This window comes from Carcharodon carcharias, chromosome 1, assembly GCF_017639515.1.
Source record: "Carcharodon carcharias isolate sCarCar2 chromosome 1, sCarCar2.pri, whole genome shotgun sequence".
In the NCBI taxonomy this organism is placed as follows: Eukaryota; Metazoa; Chordata; class Chondrichthyes; order Lamniformes; family Lamnidae; genus Carcharodon; species Carcharodon carcharias.
In genome coordinates this window covers 43,125,134-43,149,353 of record NC_054467.1, presented here as the reverse complement: position 1 = coordinate 43,149,353, position 24,220 = coordinate 43,125,134, and the positions used below count along the sequence as shown (strand labels likewise).

Here is a 24,220-nt window from a genome sequence, read left to right as displayed (position 1 = left end):
CCAGAGGCTTGTCCTCTGACTCAGACTTCCCAAATGCCTCTTCCCAAGCAGTCCTGTGTGCTGGGGAGCTCGGCTGAACCTGCCTCTTCCTGTTGTGGACATGTGTCCATGCAGTGACCACCAGATTATGAACCCAAGTGCTTGAGATCTAGGTCCCATTGAGGCGTGTGTCTCTGTGCTGGTGGAGGGTGTGGGTAAGTGCTGTTACTGGTCTTCCAGGCTGCATATCTCCAGCTCTTCAATAGAGGAGGTGTCCTTTTGGTTGGAGGTGAGGATCTGGATGGAGTTGAGGGACTGGCTGGCTGAGGGTGTTGGTCACTTGGCAGAGCTCCCTTTGAACCAAAGTAGAGATGATTAGTGCAAGGCAGCAGAGTCAAAAGCAGGAGATGAAGCACTCAGTTGTGTTGAAAGAGGGATTATATGGTGCAGGATCTTCATGTGGGTGTCAGCTACTGACCTTACCGTCGCTGCAAGCATGGTTCATGTCCTCGCCAGTCAGCATGATGGCACTCTCTTCAAACTGAGCGAGGGGACTAATGTGGGCCACTCCACTCTGGGTCTGGGACCTTTCCCTGCAACCATAAGCCAGCTTCTCCTGCATGAAAACAAATGGAGAAAGTTGAGCAGGAAGTATAGCCCTGCATGGAATGTTTGTGTGATGAGTGCAGCTATGGATGGGACGAGGGCGTGAACTCGAGAGGCTATGAGCCTGATGGAGGTGTGAGAGTGTGTGTAAAAGTTGGTGGTGATGTCCCTTGAGGTGTGACATCCCTGTGAATGTGTGACGGGCTTGTGAGTGTGTAACTTGAGAGCAATGAGAAGAGTGACTTACCCTGGCAGAACGGATGAGACCATGCATCCTCTTTCGGCACTGGGTGGCTGTCCTCTTTTTTGCAAGGTGTTGGTGCTGATCACTACTGCTACTGCTCACCTGCAGGATTGGTAACCTTGCTTGCTGGCCATCACCCAGAGCAGGGGTAGAGGACATTGCAGCAGGCCTCACTGTGTCCAGTAGTTGTTCAAAGGAGGTGTTGCTAAATCTGGGGGCAACATGTTTCCTTCCTTTGGCAGCCATCAGTTTGCAGCAGCTTCCTATCCCTTGAAGAGTGCTAGCTTTTTGCAGGGGTGGCCTTTAAATATGGTGCCCAGTTTACTGAAAGCCTGAGATAACAGTGGGATGAGCGAATCAGAGGGCCAGTGAACCGGCGTGTATCCCGGGAATTCATGATTAAATAAGACGGGATTGGGATGATACAGCGTGAAAAGCCACCTTTGCAGCCAACGGGTAAAACGCCCTTTTTCCTGCCTGCTACTGCACTTAGTGCAATTCTGGGATGATTCTGCCTTAGACTTTATCTGTTGAATCATGTTGATAAACTTATCAGGGCAGTCAAACTTTGCCAGGAAATTCACATGTCTGCTTTTTGTTGTCAAAGCCTTTGCCAGGATTTTGAAGGCCAGGAACTGTGCCTTGTTTTGTTCTCTTCCTGAATCTGCACTGCAACTGAGATCTTATTCACAATTATATGGATTTAAATCCACAGAGGGTCTGGAAGAACACCATCTTTGATTAGATAACGCAAGGGGATCTGAGCAAAATATATTTTCATCAACAAGCATAAGCAAGGTATTATAATATTTGGAAAAGTGGACTGAATTTTTTGGGGGCATGAACATCTTGCTCCCCCAGAAGAAATCTAGGTCATGAAAGAACTACATCATAAAGGCTTCCCTGCAGTTATAATATGCTGTGGGTGGCCTTAACAAGCTGAGGGTCGTACTTGTGCCCCTCAATGGAAGGAACTCCCACCCTTGAGAGCTGCTGGCCAATCTGGTTGGCAGGTAGTTCCTCAGTCCCAGCAGTCCTAAATAGAGTGTCATGGACACCGAATAGGTGAGTTCAGAGTTTTGGCAGAGGTGGGTGTGGAGGGATCAGGTATCCTTGGGAGGGGGTGCAAGGGGGATGGGGGTTGGGCTTTGAAGGCCAGGCACTGAGAGACAAAGGGTGAGGGGAGAAATTTTAGGCGGGGCTGCCCCTGATGTGCATAGAGCACCCCCCCGAAGAAGGTACCCCCTTCCTTCCTGTCCTTTCAGCAAGAGAGTATTTTACAGCCTCCCCCTCCCCTGGAGGGAGTATTTCCAGCAGGAGAGGCAGATAAAATAGGTCAGGTGGGTGGCCCACCATCTTCTTCCTGTGTACCACCGACCCAATCCCCATAATATGGGGAGTAAGTAAGGCGCCCACTAGGCTGCCCACCCTTAAGCCCATTGAGCCTCTTACTTGCTCAATTAAGTGGCAATTAAGGGCCTCAATCCACCTTCACTGCTATAATATGCTGGGCAATGGAAGGTGGGCAAGAATGGGAAGGCCCTTGTTCAGCATATACTACTGTTTTTGATGCTACTTTGGTGCTCTTTTGCAGCTTAATTCATATCATATCATCCTACTGAGGTGAACAAAAGGTTTCTCATGAAGAAGAGCTTGAATCTGAACTTGAAAGATTTGGGTATTGAGCATTTTTTTGAACAAAGGTGATTTGATGGAGGTGTTTAAAATGAAGTGTGTTGAAACAGAATATGAAGAAACAGACCATTCCAGTGTTACAGTGTCTGCATATAATAATAAGTTCAAGAAATTCAAGGCAGGAAAGAGGGTTAGTGATTTAACTAGTGACTGTGTTGAATTTTAAGAATAAGTTAAGAACATAGGATTTTGGAGCAGGAGGGGGCTATTTAGTCCTTTGAGCCTGCTCCACCTTTCATAAAATCATGGCTGATCTAGTTGGGGTCTCAACTCCACTTTCCTGCCTGCCCCCTATAACCCTTGACTCCATTGTCTACCAAAAATCTATTCAATTCAGCCTTGAATAAACCCAATGACCCAGCTTCCACTGCTTTCTGAGGAAGAGAATTCAACAGACTGACAACCCTGTGAGAGAAGAAATTTCTCCACATCTCTATCTTAAAAGGGAGACCTCTTATTTTTAAATTGTGTCCCCTAGTTCTAGTTTCCCCACATGAGGAAACATCCTCCCAGTATCCATCCCTCAGGATCTTATATGTTTCAATATGATTACCTCTCATTCTACTAAAGTCCAATTTGTATAGGTTCACTCAGTTAAATCTTTCTTCATAAGATAGGGAAGGCGGTGGTAGCATTGTGATATTATCACTGGACTGGTAATCCATGGTAATGCTCTATGGACTTGGGTTTGAATTCCACCACGGCAGATGGTGGAATTTGAACTCAATAAAAATCTGGAATTAATGACCATGAAACCATTGTCAATTGTTGTAAAAACCCAACTGGTTCACTAACGTCCTTTAGGGAAGGAATCTGCCATCCTTACCTGGTTTGGTCTACATGTGACTCCAGATCTGCAGTAATGTGGTTAACTCTTAAATGCCCTCTGAAATGGCCTAGCAAGCCACTCAGTTGTATCCAACCGCTACAAAGTCAATAAAAAGGAATGAAACCAGATGGACCACCTGGCATCGACCGAGGCACTGGAAATGACAATGGCAAACCCAGCCCTGTTGACTCTGCAAAGACTCCTTACTAACATCTGGGGGCTTCTGGCAAAATTGGGAGAGCTTCTCACAAACTAGTCAAGCAGCAGCCTGACATAGTCACATTCACAGAATCATACCTTACAAATAATGTGCCAAACACCACCATCAATGTCCCTGGGTATGTCCTGTCTCAATGGTAGGACAGGCCCAGCAGAGGTGGCGGCAGTGGTAAACAGTCAGGAGGGAGTTGCCCTGGGAATCCTCAACACTGACTCCAAACCCCAGGAAGTTTCATGGCATCAGGTCAAACATGGGCAAGGAAACCCCCTGCTGATTACCACATAGCACGGTCCCCCCCCACCCCCCGCCACACGCCCCCCTCAGCTGATGAATCAGTACTCCTCCATGTTGAACATCACTTAGAAGAAGCACTGAGAGTGGAAAGGGCGCAGAACATGCTCTGGGTGGGGGACTTCAATGTCCATTGCCAAAAGTGGCTTGGTAGCACCAATACCGGCCAAGCTGGCTGAGTCCTAAAGGACATAGCTGCTAGACTGGTTCTGCAGCAGGTAGTGAGGGAACCAACACGAGGGAAAAACATACTTGACCTCATCCTCACCAACCTGCCTGCTGCAGATGCATCTGTTCATGACAGTATCGGTAGGAGTGACCACCGCACTGTCCTTACAGAGACAAAGACCTGTCTTCATATTGAGGATACCCCGCCATCGTGTTGTGTGGCACTAGCACTGCGCTAAATAGGACAGATTTTGAACAGATCTAGCAACTCAAGACTGGGCATCCATGAAGTGCTGTGGGCCATCAGCAGCAGAACTGTACTCAACCACAATCTGTAACCTCATGGCACGGCATATCCCCTACTCTACCATTAACATTATGCCAGTGATCAACCGTGGTTCAATGAAAAGTACAGGAGCAGCAACTGGCATACCTAAAAATGAGATGTCAACCTGGTGAAGTTACAACACAGGACTACTAACGTGCCAAACAGCATAAGCAAAAAGTGATTGACAGAGCTAAGTAGTTCCACAACCAATGGATCAGATCTAAGCTCTGCAGTCCTGCCACACCCAATTATCTAATAGGACTCTACACATTACTTCAGATATGGTCTCACCAAGGCCGTGTAGAGTCCTGCTAGATAATTGGATAGTTGGTTGAAGGAAAAGAGAGAAAAGGGATATGGAAATTAGGACTACTACTTGAGTGAAGGCTAATAACAACAACAATAACAGAGACTGATACCAAAGTTTCTAAACTCTTTATTCTGTTGCTGAACAATAATAAGGAATAGTTTAAATAATCTTCATCTATGAGAACATGGTTCAAGATGTGGATTGATGAGATCCTTCTTTTTGGAAGGACCAGTAGTGTCTGCTGAAGCAATTCTTCCTTGCCTTCGTATGTTGCCTCATCTTCCGAACGCACATGCTTCCATTTTTATTCAGTTTTGAGTTTGTGTATTTTGGTTTATGATTTCCATAAAAGAGATCTCTTCTGTTCTTTTTTTTGTTGCAGTGTCCAAGTTGTAACCTTTTTCTATTCTGTGTCTTTCTTTCTGGCAGTAGACACAAGTCTGTACTTTGCTGCTATTACAGTGTACCTTTTTCTGATTCTCCCTTTCTCAGCAGTAGGCAGAACTCTCTATTTTGTGATCTACTTTAGAGGCAGGGTTTTTCTTTTGTCAAAGAATCAAATGTTCATCAAATTTAAATGAACCAAAACAATCCTGTAACTTATACTTGAATTTTGCCTACTTAACTTTCGTTACAATTGACATTCAATGCAGGTTCTTGATTGGTAAGGGGATCAAAGGTCACAGGGAGAATGGGGTTGAGAAACTTATCAGTCATGATTGAATGGCGGAGCAGACTCGATGGTCCGAATGGCCTAATTTCTGCTCCTATGTCTTATGGTCTAATGGTGTTTCTTTGACTGGCTGAGAGTATTCCTCGGTGAAGTGGGTGATTTGAACCAAGTTTTATCTAGTTTTCTCATGGCCTTGAAAATTTTTGTGGTTGATCAGAGTTGGAGATAATGAGACAGCTTGGGGCTAATTAAAGTAGATAGCATTTATGTCTTCAGCTTTGGAGAGGGAAGAAAACCTGACTTTCATGAACTGTCCATTTGTCAAACAGAATTTGATAAGATTCATTTATTTTAAAGTGTGCAGGTTACATCTCCCATTCAGTTAATTAAGAGTTCTTTGTGGGTAGTAGAGTTTCCTAGGCATTGCAGGGACTGGGTGTGTCTTCCATTAACATCTCACTGTTGTAATTTTAATTACATTGTAGCCAGAAGCTGCCTGGCCCTGAGAATAAATACGACAGACTTTTGCTAATATTTATTTTAAGTTCACACAGTTCTTTTACATTTATGTCACTATTGGGAAATGGACGTTCATGAACACAAAGATGTAAAAAGTTCACTGGACTGCCATTGCTTTTGGTATCATAAATCGGGTTGAAAAGAATCAATGAGAAATTAAGTATTTATTTCCTTCTGTAAAATGTTATTTCTATCAATAAATTAGGTTAGTAATTATGCTGTGTGATGTACCATTGAAATGTTTCCTGCTGATCTGGAAAGATCTGACATGCATTGGGTGGACAATTGTTGTCAGTATTCACAATGGTTGATGGATTCACTAGTATATGGCAATGCTTTACGAAATTTTGTGTACACAGTCAAGTTTATACTCATAAGAACTGCAGGCATACTTATGGAAGCTAACTTCTGTGGACAGTATGAATAAAGTGTAGAGGGAACTAGTTTGAATTATAATGACAATGGCTGGAATTTTCCCACAGGAGTTGGGAATTGACAGTTGGGACTGAAACTGAGTTGCCTCCCTCTCCGCATTGCCTTGGAATGTGATTTTACCGTCCCTGCAGCCTTAATTAGCCTGGGGGAGGGGGAGGGGGAGGGGGGCGGGGGTGGTGGTGGGGGAGGTCAGGTCTGCCACCTACATTGACAGGCCTGACCTAGAACTGGAGGCTGGATGATTATGGAGCAGTCACGGTGAAAATTCCAGCTCAGCCATCATCTCTGTTTAAAGACCGAAGCTCGTTCTAAGTCAATGCTGGCAGAAATTGAGGTGGCTTAAAAGTGTTGACTGTAACAATGAATGTGAGTACTGACTTTCATACTTTCTCTCTCATTTCTGTGCAATATATGAACACCCTTCTGAAAGATGGCCCAGCATCAACGAGCCCTTATGAAATAGTCAAAACATTGCAGACTCCTTAGAGTCTTTGCTCTGCTGTCTCAGAGCCCCTCACAATTATACTGATGGCCCAACCTGTCTCTGCTCACCTCTGAATGTGTCTGCACTCTGCAGCAGATTCCAGTAATAATGCACAGCAGCCCATTTCAGGTGCTCTCCATAGACATCCATGAAGTTAACTGTCTCACCCAGTAGCCCCATCTGACCACCCTTCAGATATGAGGACACTGATTGTCCCATGCCCTGGGCACTCCTAACTTCACATCATCCCAATGTAAGTGTATAGATCAGGAGGTCCGAATCACAATTATCTTGCCACACAGCAGGAATCCATTCCATGATGGCCTGCATACATGAATAGTGAGGCAACCAAGCCTTCACACATCACTTGTAAGGAACCCACAACTCACTAGCTCCTCACATTCATATGCTAGCCTAGCTGATGTGGTTTACCAAGGAGCAAGCTCACATAGACCTCTGTAATTTCTGAACTCCAATGCCAGAATGTCACAGTCAGGCAACAGACAGGTGAGCCAATGCATGCCAGCCCCAAGGTTCATAGATGCAGACCTCCAAATGCTCATTAAGATCAGGGACAGGAGGAACATCATTTTCCTTGATGGCTGAAAACTCTCATCGTCTATAACCAAAAGGATATGGATCGAAATTGTCACAGAGGAGCATCACCAGATATGGCTTCAGTGCCACTAGTAGTTCAATGACCTATTGCAGTGCAAATAGGTGGGTAAGACCTCCAAATGTTCATCTAGGCCCTTGAGTCGCCCAGTAGCTGACGGGACATGTTGCTCCTCATTTGTGAAGGGATGTGTGCCCACTCACTTGGGATTACAGACACTTGACAGCATAATGCTTATGGGGACAGGTGACAATGCCAATGTGCTGCCTCAATCCATCTGGAGGAGTTGCATTCTCCATGAAAGATGGCAGTGCCTTATCTTCCTATACTTGTTTTTGCAGGAGAAATGGGCACACACCACCACCCAGGAAATGGCCTAGACTGGGTGTGGGATCCCAATGATGAGAACCATAAGGGCAATCGAAGAGGCGGCTATGGAGATTGCCAAGTTACCCCAGCAGGAGGAAGTTGGTAATGGCAAGGCCATCATCCCATGTACACCCAGCAGTTAAAAAGGCCCACACTTGTTTGGTATGATGGTTGGGGGGAAGGCGGTGCCAATGTGTGATGCCATGTCTGAAAGCATGTCAAGCACTGGGTGATGTAGAAGGCCTCAACACTGTAGACTCTTCAGGGTCTCATCACTTCCTCTTATGTGTCACACATGGTCCAGCGGTTTTAATCCACCCTACCCCCTAAAGAATTTCTCAGACAGCAGCAGAAAGAGATGTCCAAAGCTGCACCCTCACAGAATACTAGCACACCATCCATCAGCACTGATACCAGCACCTCAGGAGGTCCATGTGCACAGTTAGAGATAGGAGTACCGAGTGAGACGCACAACAGTAGTGTGCAGGAGAAGGTGTCTGAGGCAGCAGGGTCTGTGGACACCCCATTGGAGGGGGGAGGACAGTCACAGTGATGCTGCACTGGGCAATGAGGAAGACCCTCAAGAATAATAGTTGGGGCCATCTGTTGGAGCTCCTGGAAGCTGTGGCGGCTCATAAACTGCAGTTCGAAGAGTCCGTGGAGCAGATAAGTTTGACCATGTCTCAGGGCTTTGATTGCATGAGCTCCTCACATGAGTGAGTGGCCAGTCTCATGGAAAGCCATATGTGGGAGTACCTGGAGTACATGCAAGAATAGCATCATATCCTGCACTGGATAGGGGTTGCTTAATGCAGCCTGGATCAGTCAGCTCATAACATGAGCTCTGATGTCCTTTGGATACATGAAGCACTGAGCAGCCTGGACAGGATGTTTGCAAGGGTGGCCCAATGCTGGTTGGAGGGGATGTCACCTGTGCCCCAGCAGCAGACTTCCTCAAGCTAATTGGAATGCCTAACAAAGGCTGAGGAAGTGGAAGAGAAGGATGAGGGTTCACAACACTGCTGGCAGCTTCTTCATCCTTGACTTCCTCAGCCCCTACAAGAGAGGGTGCATTGGTATGCCTGTCCCTTGTGACAAATGGTTGCCCCAGCAGAGATGCAGGCAGAGCAGTCCTAGGAGAGGCCTCAAACCAACATGAGGCCGGCTGCCACAGTTTCACAGCTGTGAAGCCAGAGATGTGAACTGGCCTCATTCACCTCCTCTGAGATGATGAGGGAGCACAATGTAGGAGTGCCGAATGGGTTGGGTACTGAGTTGGGTTGATCACTAAGTGGATCACTGTATTGTGTTGTAGCTTTAACTTTAACTGCAATTGGTTATAATGGGATGCACTTGCTTTATAACTTTGAGCAAAACAATAGTAAAGATGTATAAACAAAACAAAAGCTTCTCACTGGTGACGGGAAGACTGCAGGAAGCAATTCATCTTTCTGTGATTGTAAGATTGTAAGGTTGGACTTAACAGTTATCTTTCCTGTTCCAGCATATGTTTGCTGCAGTCACAGCCATATGGTTAGTCCCGCACGTCTCACATTCATTGGCTGAATCTTTGCTGGATCAGATTGTGCCTCGCAATAATAATTTCCTGGACAGATCTCATTGTAACACCCCGGCCTGGCAACCTCCATGGACACCTGGACCACCTTGTGTAGCAGAAGGCACCTCCTGTCTCCTCCTCTTAGGACATCACACCTTTCTCTCTCTCTGCCTCTCCAAGGGTCACTCCCCTTTGCTGGGCCATGGTGTGCAGCATACAGCATATCACAATTATGCAGAAAATCCTGACAGTTGAGTATTTCAGAGTGCCACCTGAGTGGTCCAGTCAATGAAAGCGCTTCTTGAGCAGGCTGATAGATGGTTTGATGAGGATTCTTGTCAGCTTATGGCTGTCATTATAACACCATTGGGCTGTATTTCATGGCACACATACGGAGGTGAAGAGCCACCCTCCGAGGGTAGCCCTTGTCCCCTAAAGTCCTTTCACAGACTTGGGGGTGGGATGGAAGAGCAGCGGAAGGCTTGACTAGGATAGAATGTATGCATCTCAGCAGCTTCCAAGAAAGCGTGCACATACATGCAGAAACTTTTTGTTGTAGTCATACACCAGCCATCCATTAATAGAGTGGTAGGCTTTCTTTAATTATTAAGAGGTCAGTCATGAATCCATTAAATGATGGAACAGGCTTGAGAGGCTAAATGGTCTATTCCTTTTCTAATGTTTCCAACCTGTAGCTCCATTGGCAAAATGTTGCCAGCCTGGGAAAACGGCCGATAATAGGGCCTTTGCATACTTAAATTGGTTTCCCGCTTCCTTCCAAACCCATTCCCACTGCCAGTGAAATTCATGGTCGCGGAGCTGATCCACCATACCTGCCTGCAATTTTATCACCTCACGGGCGCGGGCAGATAAAATTGTCCCCGTTAACTCTGTTCCTCTCTCCACAGATGCTACCTGACCTGCTGAGTGTTTCCAGTAGTTGGTGTTATACTTAACTTAATGCCCTCCCAATTTCAATGGGGAAATAGCCATGCGTTAAACCCGCACGTTAAAAGTGGGGTGTGATTCGTCATTCGGTACACAATTGCAGCAACAAGCCGCCACCTGCCTGGGCGCGCATGCGTACCATGCGCTGGCTCAGAGTCATCTCGCGTCATCTTGTGTAGTTCGCACTTCCTCGCAGCGAGTCGCTGCCAGTCCCAGCGCCTGGCTCAGGATGCAGCCGGTGCCCTCGGCACTATGAGTGAACGGTAAGGAGACAACCCGGGTACGGGAAATTCGAGGGACAATCGGGCAGAGGGGAAATGGGGTGCATTTCAATGCCGGAGCGTTGGAGGGTGGCGTTTCGGGCTGGCTGGAGGAAGAGGGCAAAGGCCGGAACGATAATCCCCGTTTAGCAACGAAACATACCGTTTTTTGAAAATGATTTTTAGAGACCGGATGAGTAGGTGCAGCTCCCAGTACCCGCGGGGCTGGCGGTTGACGGAATCTGGAGAGTTCAAAACAATTCAGGCGACCACATCTCCCGGTAGGCATTGCGCTTCTTGACAGGCGCATGCGTATCACTAGGAGGTACTCTAAAAGAGGATCGATTCTTGTTTTGCTGCTGAATTATTTGCCCTCCCTGATGCAAATCCCCCCCCTCCCCATTCTTGGGTAAACCTAGGCTATTTTGATGACAACATCGTTTTTATGGGGGTTTGAAATTGTTACTATTCATAATGAATCTAAAATTGGCTCTAAATTGGTTTGAGATTGTATGGACTTCCAGTTGTTTTTGTCTAAAATGTTAAAATTTACTGTGTGGCCATAAACGTATTGAATTATCCATCCATAACTTTATTTTCTGTGCCATTTCACTTAGCAATAGATAGTAGGCAGTGTGGCAGGCTTTTAGATCGCTATTAATTAGTAGGTTGTGTGGCAGCTCCTGCAAAGCCTTCTCAATAATTAGCATTTATATGTACAGGAAGTGGATATTCTCTAAACGAAGCATGATGTTGAGTATGAAGAGGTTTTTCTTTTAGTAAAATTGGCTTTTGTTCTCCCCTTTTTATTTCATGGACATTTTCAGAACTTTGACCATGATATTTTATTGGTTTTTAATTTAATGAGGATTGGTTTTTAATTTGATGAGAACTTCTTAAATGTATTTCATGCCACTTTAAAGAAAGCTTCTTTCCATATTCTGTCTCTTTTCCACAAAGCTGTCTGTCTTGTCACTGATGGGAGGGATTAGGCAAGTGTCATGGAGCAATAGAGTTTATTTTAACAGGCTAACACTTTGGTCTGGACTGGGAAACAACGCTAAGCAACATATACTGTGGGGAAAATTATTCAAGTCTCGTAACTTGTTTGGACATCAGTAAAGCTTTGTTATGGTGCAAGTAATGGTTCACGTTACAGAGCAAAAATTAAACATGTGGAGCTAGAGAATGATGACCAAAATAATGCAGATTGCTGATCAGCTTTGATCTTTGCATTGCTCAGAATTATGTAGAGAAAAAATTGAACATTTTTTCCATACCTTGAATAATTTGATTATAGTTACGCACAGCAAGGTGGAGGATGTCAGTTCAAGGAAATTAATCTTTCTGTGCCCTATGTTTACGGCAGGACAAAAATTCCTTTTATTCTGCTGTAGCAATTAGCCTTGACCCACTTTTTTTGTCGCAAATAACTATAAATATGCTCTGGTAACCTTTGTGGGATGATCATTTAAAATTTTACATTTTTTTTTTGCAATGCCATCACCAGTCTGCTTAGTTACTGAATGAAAGAAATGTTTGAGTAAGTTTATGAAAATGCCGTCCTGTATGCTCTAAAGGCTACAGGATAAGAATTTTGCTGATGTGAATTTGTTGGCAAGCAATAGGGCATACTTTACAAAAGAGGAATTCGCCATAAAGAAAGAAAAAGTCTTGCATCTATGTTTTGCCTTTTATGAACTAGGGAAGTCTCAAAGCGCTTCAGAGCAAATGAAGTACTTTTGAAGTGTAGTCACTATTGTAACCTAGGCAATGCGGCATTCATTTTGAATGCTGCAAGGCCCCACAAGCTACCATGAAATAAATTACTAGATCATCTATTTTAGACGTTGGTTATGAGGTAAATGTTGGCCAGGACACACTAGGGGCATTCCCAACTCCTCTTCGTATGAAGTTGTGGGTTTTTTTTTTGCATTTGCCTGATGGCAAATGAAATCTCGGTTTGACATCTTATCCAAATGTAGGCACCTCTGGCAGTGCAGCACTCCACCAAGACTGCACAGAAGTGTCAGCCTAGATCTCTGAAGGCGGAGGGGCATGTTAGTGGGGTGGTGAAAAAGGCATATGGGACTCTTGCCTTTACCAGTCGAGGCATAGATTACAAAAATAGGGAGATCAGGTTGAGTTGTATAGAACCTTGATGAGGCCACAGCTGGAGTACTGTGTGCCATTCTGGTTGCCACATTATAGGAAGGATGTGATTGCACTGGAGGAGATGCGGAGAAGATTCACCAGGATGCTGCCTGGGATGAAACGTTTTAAGTTATGAAGAGAGGTTGGATAGACTTGGGTTGTTTTTGTTGGAGCAGAGAAGTCTGAGGAGTGACCTGAATGAGGTGTACAAGATTATGAGGGGCATGGACAGGGTGAATAGGGAGCAGCTGTTCCCTTTAGTTGAAAGGTCAGTCACGAAGGGGGAAAAGTTCAAGGTGAGGGGCAGGAGGTTTAGGGGGGATGTGAGGAAAAACTTTTTTACCCAGAGGGTGGTGACGATCTGGAATGCGCTGCCTGGGAGGGTGGTGGAGGTGGGTTGCCTCACATCCTTTAAAAAGTACCTGGATGAGCACTTGGCATGTCATAACGTTCAAGGCTATGGGCCGAGTGCTGGTAAGTGGGATTAGGTGGGTAGGTCAGGTGTTTCTCAGGTGTTGGTGCAGACTCGATGGACCAAAGGACCTCTTCTGCACTCTGTGTTTAAGTGCTCAAACCTTAAAGCAGTGCTCCCCAAAATGTGGTCTGCAGGGTGGTCCAAGATGCAAGTCGCTGAGGCCATAATGAGAGAACAGGCCCGAATCCTCATCCCTATCACTCGTGTGATGTCGCACAATCAGACCAGCTCCTGCCTGTGTCGCATGAGTGTTCATAAGCATGAGCAACAATGTAGTTTTATAAGCAAGATTTATGTAATTGTTGATTTTTGTTGGTTAATATAGATGTAAGATAAGTATTAGTTTCTTAGATTATTGTGATGATTTTTATAGCACAGATTGGAATGTTTCAAATAAACATGTTCTCTTGTAATATTAGTGTTTATGATATGGAAATGCCTATAGTTTTGTTTTTGGCATGAATTAATTTACTTATGACATTAGGTAAAAATGCCTGTAAATTTAATATATTCAGGAAAGAAAAAGCAGCAACATATTTGTAATCTCCACAGGTTATCATTAATTCTGATGAGTTTTCTTGCAGTGGCAAGCGAATGCAGGTGGGTTGGACTACTCTGTGGTCTTCTGGGTCTTTTGCCCCGTCTAAGTGGTTCGCCGCTGAAAATGTTTGAGAACCACTGCTCTGGTGTGTGGCTTGAGCCACAGCTTTTTGGCTGACACCTTAAATGAATAGAATTGTCTTGTGATCATGTTTACAATGAAGTAATTCTAGGCACCAACAGTAGTTGTTTTAATATGGCCACAGAAATAAATCATAAATGCCCTGCCTGATGAATAGCCTCTGGTCTCACTTGTCTGTCTTGGCACCGGGACATCAGTTCAGTGCTGATTCCACTCAACTTGTATTAACTTTATTGGACGTCTGACTTTAAATCTAAATTTTCTCTATGTATTGTTTCCTCTCTATTCATAAATTTCAGAGCATTGCTATCATGATCTATCTGTAACCATGCCATTTAGATTCCAATATGCATGGTTTGGCTGCTGCTCCAGATTCATTCCTTTCCCTGCCATTTCCCCTTTTCTCTCACTTCCTTTCTCTCTTTTCTCCTAACTTGTCTTGCCATCCCTGTCTTTTCAACAGATTGGCACCACATTTTTAGGTATGCCCGATGCTGCACCAAGCACTGCCTCATTAAACCAGGGTTGGTCCCCTGGCTGCCTGTTATTTTTTTTTTCCAGATTATTGTTTCTAAAACCTTACCCACCACTGATGTTCAATTAAGCAGCCTGTAGTACTAAAATGTTTTCTTGTACTTTTGCCAAATCCCACTCCTCTGGTACCTCTTCTGTATATAATGAAGATTGGAAGATTATGGCAAGCCCTTCCACTATTTTCACCCCCACTTCCCTCAGTAGTCTGGATGTAAACCATCAGGACCAGGCCACATATCCATTTTAAGCGTAGCCAACCTTTCCAGTACATCCTGCCTATCAATTTTTACTGCATCCCATTACCTGTACCATCTCTGCTTCTACTATATTTTGTCAGCATCCTCTTCCTTTGAGTACTTGCACCAATGTTTACTAAGCATTCTCGCCTTGTCCTGTGCCTCTAGCATTATATCTTCCCCTTTGTCCTAATAAGCCCCACCCTGCCTCTTACTATCTGCTTACTATTTATATGCAGGTAGAAGATTTTTGGGTTCCCTTTTATGTTAACTGCCACTCTATTCTCACATTCTCTCTTGCCAGTCTTATTTTCCTCTTCATTTCCCCTCTCAATTTACTATATTTGGTATGGTTCTTGCTTGATGAATTTACCTGACATGCATCATACACCCTCTTTTTTTTTTGTTTCCCAATATTCTCTATCTCCTATCTCATTCAAGGAGCCCTGGCTTTGGTTCCCCTACGTTCCCCACTTATTGGAATGTTCCTAGCCTGTCCCTGAAACATCTCCTTAAAGATCACCCTTTGTTTTTCTGTCGGTCTTTGGTTCCATTTCATCCTAGTTAGATCCCCTCCCCTCCTAGTGATGTTAGCTCTCTTCCAATTTATAAGTTCGACTTCAGATTGAGTTCTGAAGAAGGACTTGAAATGTTAACCCTGTTTCTCTGTCCATGGATGCTGCCAGATCTGCTGAGGTTTTTCCAGCACTTTGTTTTTATTTCTACTTTAGATTGTTCTTTCCTCTTCTCTGTTAATTACCTAAAATATTATGATTTGATGGCCACTCTTACCCAAGTGTTCCACCAAGACTGTTGGTCCACTTAGGCCACCTCATTCCCCAGCACCAGATTCTTCTTCCTAATTGGAGTGAGAATATACTGGTCAATGATGTTCTCCTGAACATGTTCTTCCTCTGCCTTTGTCTTTACCCAGTCAATATTTGGGTAATTAAGGTGGGGTGGGGGATAAAATTGGGTGGGATGGCAGAGGGTTGGTTGTGCCTGTTACCTACCTACATCCACTGGTATTTTGCCAGCAGTGGAGAAGGTGATAGGCCTGTCATTAGATCAGTTGGCCACTTAGGGGTCTCTTCCCACCACTGGTGGTATTTTACCACTGGTAGGGAGCACTTTGCCACCTGGGCAGGCCACACAGTAAAAGCTGGTAACTCCTCTGTGGTTCAGGATGGGGATGGGACCCTCCTGTTTGGGCACCCTGTGGCCTGTGGAGGGCTGCTCCAGTTGCATGGCTTAACTGTCATTGTCGCAATGCCCCCCAACCTCCAAACCTTGCCTACCTGATATGACCTGGCCCCACCCACTTACCTGTACCCTGACTTTCTGATTGGTGGGTGGGGCCATCATCTCCATGTGAAACCCCTGCCAATGCCTTCCCTAATCAGTACTGCCCTTTTCTTCCCTATCTTTTCTGAACACTTGGTACCCCTGAATATTAAATTTTCACTCCTCACCATTTTTCAGCCACGTTTCCATTATTGTCACTGTACCATATTCCTACACAGCTATTTGTGCTTGTAGCTCGCCAACCTTATTCGCCACTGTGTGCATTTACATACATGCATTCTAAACCTGCCCCTGTATTCCTCGCAGTCCTTCTTAGTCAACTTCTATTGAATGTCGTGCTACTTCTTTAGTACTAGCCAACGTTTCATGCCTTTTATGCACCTTATTTCTCTTTCCTACTTCCCTCTGCCATTTTAGTTTAAACCTTTGCAACCACACTAGCGAGCCTCCTTGTAAAGACATTATTCTCAGTCCTGCTGACATGCAGCCTGCCTATTTGAATTAGTGTCTCCTGCCCAAAACTGGTCCCTGTCCCAAATCCCTAAGAATCTGAAGTCTTACCTCCTGCATCATGTCTCAAGCCATGCACTAACCTCCCCATCTTCCTATTTTTACTCCCTCTATCGCATGGCACTCGGAATAATCCAGAGATTATTACCTTTTAAGGTCCTACTTTTTAATTACCTTCCGAGCTCCTGAAAGCCCCCACTGAGGCCTGTCTGCTCTCTGTGTTGTTGGTAGCAATGTGCTTAGTCTCTTTTCCCCTGCAGAATATTCTGCACTCTCTCTGTGATGTCCTTTACAATGGCAGCAGGGATGCAACACACCATGTAGGACTCTTGATGATGGTTACAGAATGCCTGTCTGCCCCCCTAACTATGGAATCTCCTATAACAATAGTATTTTTATACTTTACTCAACCCCATGCAGTCCTTTGCTTATTGGTGCCATGGTCTGGCCTGCACTCGTTCAAGGTGTCATCACTCCCAGCCAGTGGTGTGTACCTAGTTGAGTGGCACATCCCGAAGATTCCTGCACTTCCTGCCTCTTCCTACTCTGAGGCCGTGCATCCACTATCCTGAACACCCTGCCTATGGGATGGCTACCTCCTGGATTGTATGATCAGGAAACACTCCTCCTCCTTGATGCTCTGCTGTGACTCCAGCTACCTCTCATGTTTGGAAATCCTGAGCTCAAGTTGAAGCAGCTGGGGACATTGGGGACACTTCCTATACTTCCTGGATGCTGCCAGACCTCCTGAATTTTTCCAGCATTTTCTGTTTTTATTTGACATTTCCTATACAAATGGCTCCCCCAAGATATGTGAAATGTCCTGAAGTTCCCACATGATGCAGGAATTGCAAGCAACAGGTTTCAGCTGCCCATCCATGATCTTAAAAAAAAAAAATTAAATTTCCTCTTTCAGAATGTCGCTAGTACTTAAATGAAAGTTTAATTGTTTAAACAATGTCTCTAGAGCTGCTCTGTGCTAATACTCTTAATATGAATCCACTTATTGCTATACTTACCCCAACTGAATTTTTAAATTTCCTGATACCTATTTTAAACCAATGTGCCAGAGAGAGAAAACAAGAGAACTAGGGAGAGCCTCAATGAACAATTGCGTTCCTCTAATGTCACACTTTGATATTTTTCACTTTTTATCGTGCAGTCCGGCTCCTTTCCGAACTCTTTTTACCCCTGCAAGTCTTGTTCTGCTCTCACCCACCTCTTTACACCCCCACTGGGCTCGTTCTGTCCCCGCCAATCTCATTCTCCCATCCAGCTCTTTATACCCCCACTGGGCTCGTTCTGCTCTCACCCAGCTTCTTATACCCCCAATGGTCTCTTTTGCTCTCGTCAGCTCTATACCCTTGTTGGTCTTGTTTTCCCTTTTTATACTTCCCACCTGTCTTGTTCTGCCCCTATTCAGCTCTTTATACCACTGACCATCTTGTTCTGTTCCCATCCAGCCCTTGCTACTGCAAGAACAGGAGCTCATGGAACATGCCATGTTCCTTTGCCAATATTGTTGCCTCATTATTGAAAATAGTTAATTAAAGTGCTTATTTTGTGGTAGGTATTGTAGTATCATCACATGGTCACATGATTCCTTTATTCATTAAAATTTTAAGAACATAAATAGGAGCAGGTTTAGGCTATTCCTTCCTTTGCGAGGAAAATCTACACAGTACTCCAGGTGTGGTCTTATCAAAACGGTATACAATTTTAATAAGACTTCTTTGCTATTGTACTCAAGTCCGTAATAAATTCCTAATTGCTTACGATACCTGCATGCTAACTTGTGATTTGTGTACAGGGACATCTAGATCCCTTTGCCAACATTTCACAATTTCTCTCCATTTGAAAATCATTCTGCTTTTTGGTATAACGTTGTTGAAAGCTCCTGTTTCTGGGTATTGGAGAAATCTGAGATATGATGAAAGACTTCAAGAGAGCAAAATGTATAGCAATATTCAGATAACTGAATTAACACACATTAAATGCTTTATCTTGTGTTTGTTTACATTTTGAGTTTGAAGACAATGTCGATTGGTACCAGGGTGATTTTTAATTCTGGCAATAGGGACGTTGAATTGAAAACTTTTTTACCTAACTTAATAAAATGTAAATGCAGTGCAGGTGTGAATCTCAGGTTAACTAACTTTTTTTGTTGAAGATTTGGTGATAATTTAATTCAGATCTCAATCAAACATGATCAGTGCATCTCCATCCAGTGTGTCAGTCTCTGTGGCGCGATGGTCAGGGCATTTGCCTGTTAACTGAAAGGTTGGTGGTTCGAGACTTCCCAGGGACAGAACCTTTCCTGTTTAGGGGGAGGCGGTGGCACAGTGGTATTGTCACTCGGTGAATAATCCAGACACAATGATGTACAAGCCTCTAGTTAAAGGGGGACAAAAGTGCCCAACATCGCCCTCATCTTGATGGCCATCTTTGTGTGTGGCTGCATCAAACTGTGTGTAGACCCTCGGTACACAAGCACCAAGCTGAGGTTCTACCAGTCCCCAGTGTTGCGAAGGATGGGTCTGGCCACGCTGCCATGGAACGCTCCAAGTAGTTGGTCCGTGCCGTACCACTTGTCCCTCATGGAAAAATTTATGCCTTTGACCACAAGTCCATCAGGCAGTGGCTGGCACGTAATGTCCTTGACGCCCTGCGGGAAAAGGAGATGGTGGATCCTGTCGGCTGGTTCACCGAGCAGCCTGTCAAAGTCATTTGGCAGAATGCCTCATCGCCGGAACTTTCCAACAAGCACCAAGATGTAGCTTGGCTGGGGGTGAGAGAGACCCTCCCCGTCAGATCCTTCCTACAAACCAGGAGTCTCACCCCCTCTGCACATTGCCCTCGAGGAGTCTGTGGTTGGGGAAGAGACATTGTTCACCACCTTGTGGAATGTGCCTTTGCAAAGAAGGTCTAGAGAGAGATGCAGTGGTTTTGTCGAGGTTCATCCCAAGCAGTGCTGTGACACAGGACTCTGTGCTCTACTGGCTGTTCCCAGGGACACAACCGAGACAAACGTCAACTGCAGCTGGAGGATCATCAACTCGGTGAAAGATGCTGTTTGGTCTGCCCGAAACGTGTTGGTCTTCCAGTGCAAAGAGTTGTCCCCGACTGAGTGTTGCAGACTGGCACATTCCAAGGTCCAAGACTGCATGCTGAGGGATGCACTATAGCTTGGGGCAGCTGCCGCAAAGGCACAATGGGGAAAGGTCGCTGTTTAAGACTTTTCTGCCATAGTGCACTGAGGGGCTGGGAATTGTATAGACCCCTCGGGTTGTACAGCTCGCAGTGAATGTATGCATCCATGTTTAAAACTCCAATACCATTGCACTGTCTGACTGTCTGTAATGACCATGTTGAAATGACTGTAATATTCATTGATCGTATTGAAGCACCTTGTGATCCATGTGTAAAAGTTGAATATGATTGCACTTTTTGTGATGGCAATTTAGAAATGTTTTTTAATGTTCGTTCAGATATTTCATGAATAAAGTATATTTAAAAAAAAATAATCCAGACACCCACTCTGGGGACCCAGGTTCAAATCCCACCAAAGCAGATAGTGGAATTTGAATTCAGGGTTTTCAGAGTCCAGAGAAATGAGCTGAGCTCCTGATACAAGGATCCATACACTGGAACAGTTGTGCTGTGCTGTGGCCCAGGAGACAGAGCAGCCAGAGCCAGGCCACCTCAGTAACCCTCATTTGCCCAGGTCACACTTGTCTGGGTACCTGGATTTCAGGATCGCTGTTGTTACTTTGTGCTTTGCCTGGCCAAAGCCCATGGAGTATCCATACACGTGGATCTTCTTCTCTGCACCATTGTGGTTAATTTGATCACTGCCCTGGCACTCACAATGCAGAACATGTTTCTCAATCCAAGTAGACACCTGATCGTAGATATCAGCATGATACTCTGCCGTGGCCCAGCCCCGCATGATGTTCTTCTCTCGGCTACTCCCGTTGTCCTGCCAAACCTGGATTAAAACATATTTAAACAGCCTGTCTGGGTCAATCCGCACATCATCCACCATCTGCAAATCTGCTGCCATTCCTTTACAATTATAAATAATAAGTAACTTTGAAACCTGAGCTTGGGAAAACTGAGTAGTTAATTGTCCTTTTCTATGGGCTACTATAGCACCTTTTGTGTTACATTAGCTTTTACTAATTGATGATATCCATCTGTTATTTTGAATGTGTTAGTTTCAGTGAACAAAAACCTACTAAAATTACAATAGATAATGAATTTGTAATTTTGTTGTTAATTACCGAAGCTGAGACTTCCCTTTTTCAGTTATTTTCTTCCCTGGTTTCCTCTAGCATACATTAGCCCCAAGTAAGAAGTTAAATGATCTCTTTCAAGGCCCTAGTGTGAAACAGCTGCTGGGATCGTAAGGGAGTCTCCAGACAAGTTCAGATGGGCTTTGGGCCATTTAATTTCATCATTCCCGAATATGTGTGCTTCTGCCTTTTCATTGCTTTGTTCCTCAACGTAAGGACACTGGACTTACTTAAAACTCTGTAGCTGCTCACTTATTATAACGGTTGATAACTCTTGGTGTAAAGAAATAGTGTCCTGACTTCTGTTCTAAACTTGCCTATGCACACATGAACCTGTGCACACTTGCTGTGCAGCTCTGATGTATTAGAAAGTATTCTTCATGCTTATTTTCCTGTTAACTATCTTGCATTGATTCATAAAGTCCCCTGTGAGAAATCTCATTTCAGAGCTGAAAAGTCAGCATCAGTTCATTCCTTGCTCCTTACAGTGGGAATGAGTTACATTGCTCTTTTCTGTTTCTCCTTTGGAAGCATACGAGATACCTAGAGATGAGCTTCCTTTTACATGCAGCAAATGTTCGCCTGGAGAGAGTATGACCATGCCTTAAAGGAGTGTGCCAATAAATTATGATGTTAATGCAATGGGTAGGGCTTTGATGATTTTGTTGTTATTCCATCATCCATTAACACTGTGCTCACTGACATTGACTCCTGATTGACTAACACACCAATTTTAAAATTCTCATCCTTTTTCAAATCCCTCCATGGCTTTGCCCCTTCCCATCTCTGTAAATTCCTCCAGTCCTACAACCCTTTGAGATAGCTGTGCTCTGTTATCTCAGAAAAATCTCAAAAAGAGCCCTCAGCAAAAAAAAAAAATATTTTGACTCTTCTTCCACCACCCTTTAAGGAAGTTTGCTCCAGATCATAACAGCTTGCTGCATTAGAAAAAAATTCTGTAATCTCACCTCTGTTTCATTTGCCAGTTATTTTAAATTTGTGTGGTTTGGTCACTGACCGCTCTGTCATTGGAAATGGTTCCTCCATATTTACTCTATCAGAATCCAACATAATTTTGAGCACTATTAAATCTCCCTATAACATTCTCTGTTCTAAGGAGAACAACCCCTCTACTTTCTCTATGAAAGAAGTCTTGCACCCCTGGCACCATTCCAGTTGATTTCTTCAAAACCCTCTCCAAAGTGCTGACAAGCTTCCTAAAGTGTGGTGTCCAGAATTGGACGTACTATTTCAGCTGGGGCCCAACCAGTAATTTATAAAGGCTTAGCCTATAAAAGCAAAAATTATGCTATGCTGCTATTTATAAAGCTAGGGATCCTGAATACTTTTTAAATGGTCCTCTTGGCAAGGTCCTGCTACCTTGAAAGATTTGTGCAAGTTCTTCTTCAGGTCTCTCCATTTCCACACTCCATTTGAAATTGAATCATTTACAGAATCAGAGTTGTTACAGTGCAAAAGGAGGCCATTCAGCCCACTGTATCTACATCGGCTCTCCAAATCAGCATTATGACTCAGCGCCATTCTCTTGCCTTTTCCCTGTAACCTTGCACATTGTTTCTATTTAAATAATCATCTAATGCCCTCATGAATGCCTTGATTGAACCTGCCTCCACCACACTTCCAGGCAGTACATTCCAGACCCAAACCACATGCTGTATGAAAAAGGTTTTTCTCACATCACGTTTGCTGCTTTTGCAAATCACTTTAAATATGTGCCCTCTCATTCTCGATCCTTTTACGAGTGGGAATAGTTTCTCCCTATCTACTCTACATGTGAACATATAAATTAGGAGCAGGAGTAGGCCTTTTGCCCCCTCATTCAATAAGATCATGGCTGATCTCATTGTAACCTCTGTCTAGCCCCCTCATGATTTTGAACACCTCTATTGGATCTCCTCTTAAGCCTTCTCCTCTCCAAGGAGAACAGTCCCAACTTTCCCAGTCTATCTTCATAACTGAAGTTTCTGGAACCATTTTTGTCAACCTCTTCTGCACTCTGTCCAATGTGTTCACATCCTTCCTAAAATGTGATGCCCTGAGCTGTACACAATTCCAGTTGAGGTCTAATTAGTGTCCTATACAAGTTCAGCATAACCTCTTTACTCTTGTAATATGTGCCCCTATTAATAAAGCCTAGGATAATGTATGCTTTATTAACTGCTCTCTCCACTTGTCTTGCCACTTTTGACTTTTGCATATATACACCCAAATCTCTCTGCTCCTGCATACCCTTTAGAGTTGTACCCCTTTATTTTATATTGTCTGCCCATGTTCTTCCAACCAAAATGAATCACCTCAGACTTCTCTGCACTGAACTTCATCTGCCACCTATCTGTCCACTCCACCAACTTACCTTTGTCCTTTTGAAGTTCTACACTGTTCTCCTCATAGTTTACATTGCTTCCAGGTTTTGTATCATTCGCAAACTTTGAAATTGTCCCCTTCACACCAAAATCTCGATCATTAATATATATCAGGGAAAGCAAGGGTCCTAATACTGATCCCTGGGGAACTCCACTACAAACCTTTCTCCAGCCCGAAAAATATCCATTGACCATTACCCTCTGTCACCTATTACTTAGCCAATTTTGTATCCATGTTGCCTGTTTAATTCCATGAGCTATAACTTTTTTCTCCCATTGCCTCTCTTATTAAAATTTATACATTTGACCAGTTAATTTTTAAGGGCATTTCATGTTCATTATTTCTAATATCTATGATTATATTCTTCCAGGTAAATTTCTGAGAACTTTCATCAGAATTTTGGATGCATTGTTCTTTCTTTGTGATATTGCCATGAAAACTACTGAATTTTTATGCCAAAGGTTACATTTTCCTGACAGTTTTTTGTATATAATTTTTACTCCTTTTGTAGATAAAGCAGAATGTATTGAATACTCAATGATATTCTGTTTTTCCTTCCTTTTATACGCTCAAAGTCTGCAGTGTTCTCTTTAAGCAATCTGAAAGTTCTTGTGTAGGTTGCATTGGCCCCTTTTAAGTTACCTTGCGTGTTTGACTGCGCAAAAAATTCTAAAGGACCTGCACACTTAATCAAATCAGCCATGCGCTAATGAAAAATAATTAGAGGGTATGTTGGTGCTAAACAGCACTAATTTCCCCAACAATCATGTTGCTGACACTCGATAATACCTAAACAGTACCAACAAGGACAACGTTTTCTGTCTTGAGTAGTACTTGTATCCTGTGTGATGTAATTATGTCATTTGTGCTATGTTGCTAAAACCAGTTAGGATAAAAAGTCATCAACCTGAACCATTAATTGTTTCTCTCTTCAGAAATACCAGCACACCTGCTAAGATGTTCCAGCATTTTCCGTTTTATTTCAGATTTACAGTATTCACAGTATTTTGCTTTTTTTAATTATAACCTGTAATAACTGCCTGATTTATGTACTCTATTTTATAGCTCTTCCTAGTTCAAAAAATATGCTCTGCTCCTATTTTCAATGTAAC

At 43.9% G+C, this 24,220-nt stretch overlaps 2 protein-coding genes across 9 annotated transcripts in view; one reads left to right on the top strand and one right to left on the bottom strand.

The window, feature by feature from the left end:
* The first annotated feature begins 10,414 nt into the window (after nt 1–10,414).
* kiaa1109 (KIAA1109 ortholog) overlaps nt 10,415–24,220 on the top strand; it is a 527,093-nt gene continuing 513,287 nt past the window's right edge. For all 8 annotated transcript variants that reach the window (XR_005944164.1, XM_041196895.1, XM_041196846.1 and 5 more), the window contains exon 1: nt 10,415–10,535. The gene's annotated coding sequence lies outside the window, so the exon portion shown is untranslated. The remainder of the gene's footprint in view (nt 10,536–24,220) is intronic.
* Nucleotides 20,141–20,491, bottom strand: LOC121283005 (14 kDa phosphohistidine phosphatase-like). The gene has a single exon (XM_041196907.1). The coding sequence runs from the start codon at nt 20,489–20,491 to the stop codon at nt 20,141–20,143; it is 351 nt and encodes a 116-aa protein (XP_041052841.1).

Bases quoted from the DNA above. Each gene is read 5' to 3' on its own strand.
- LOC121283005 (XM_041196907.1), bottom strand. From the start codon at position 20,491: ATGGCAGCAGATTTGCAGATGGTGGATGATGTGCGGATTGACCCAGAC.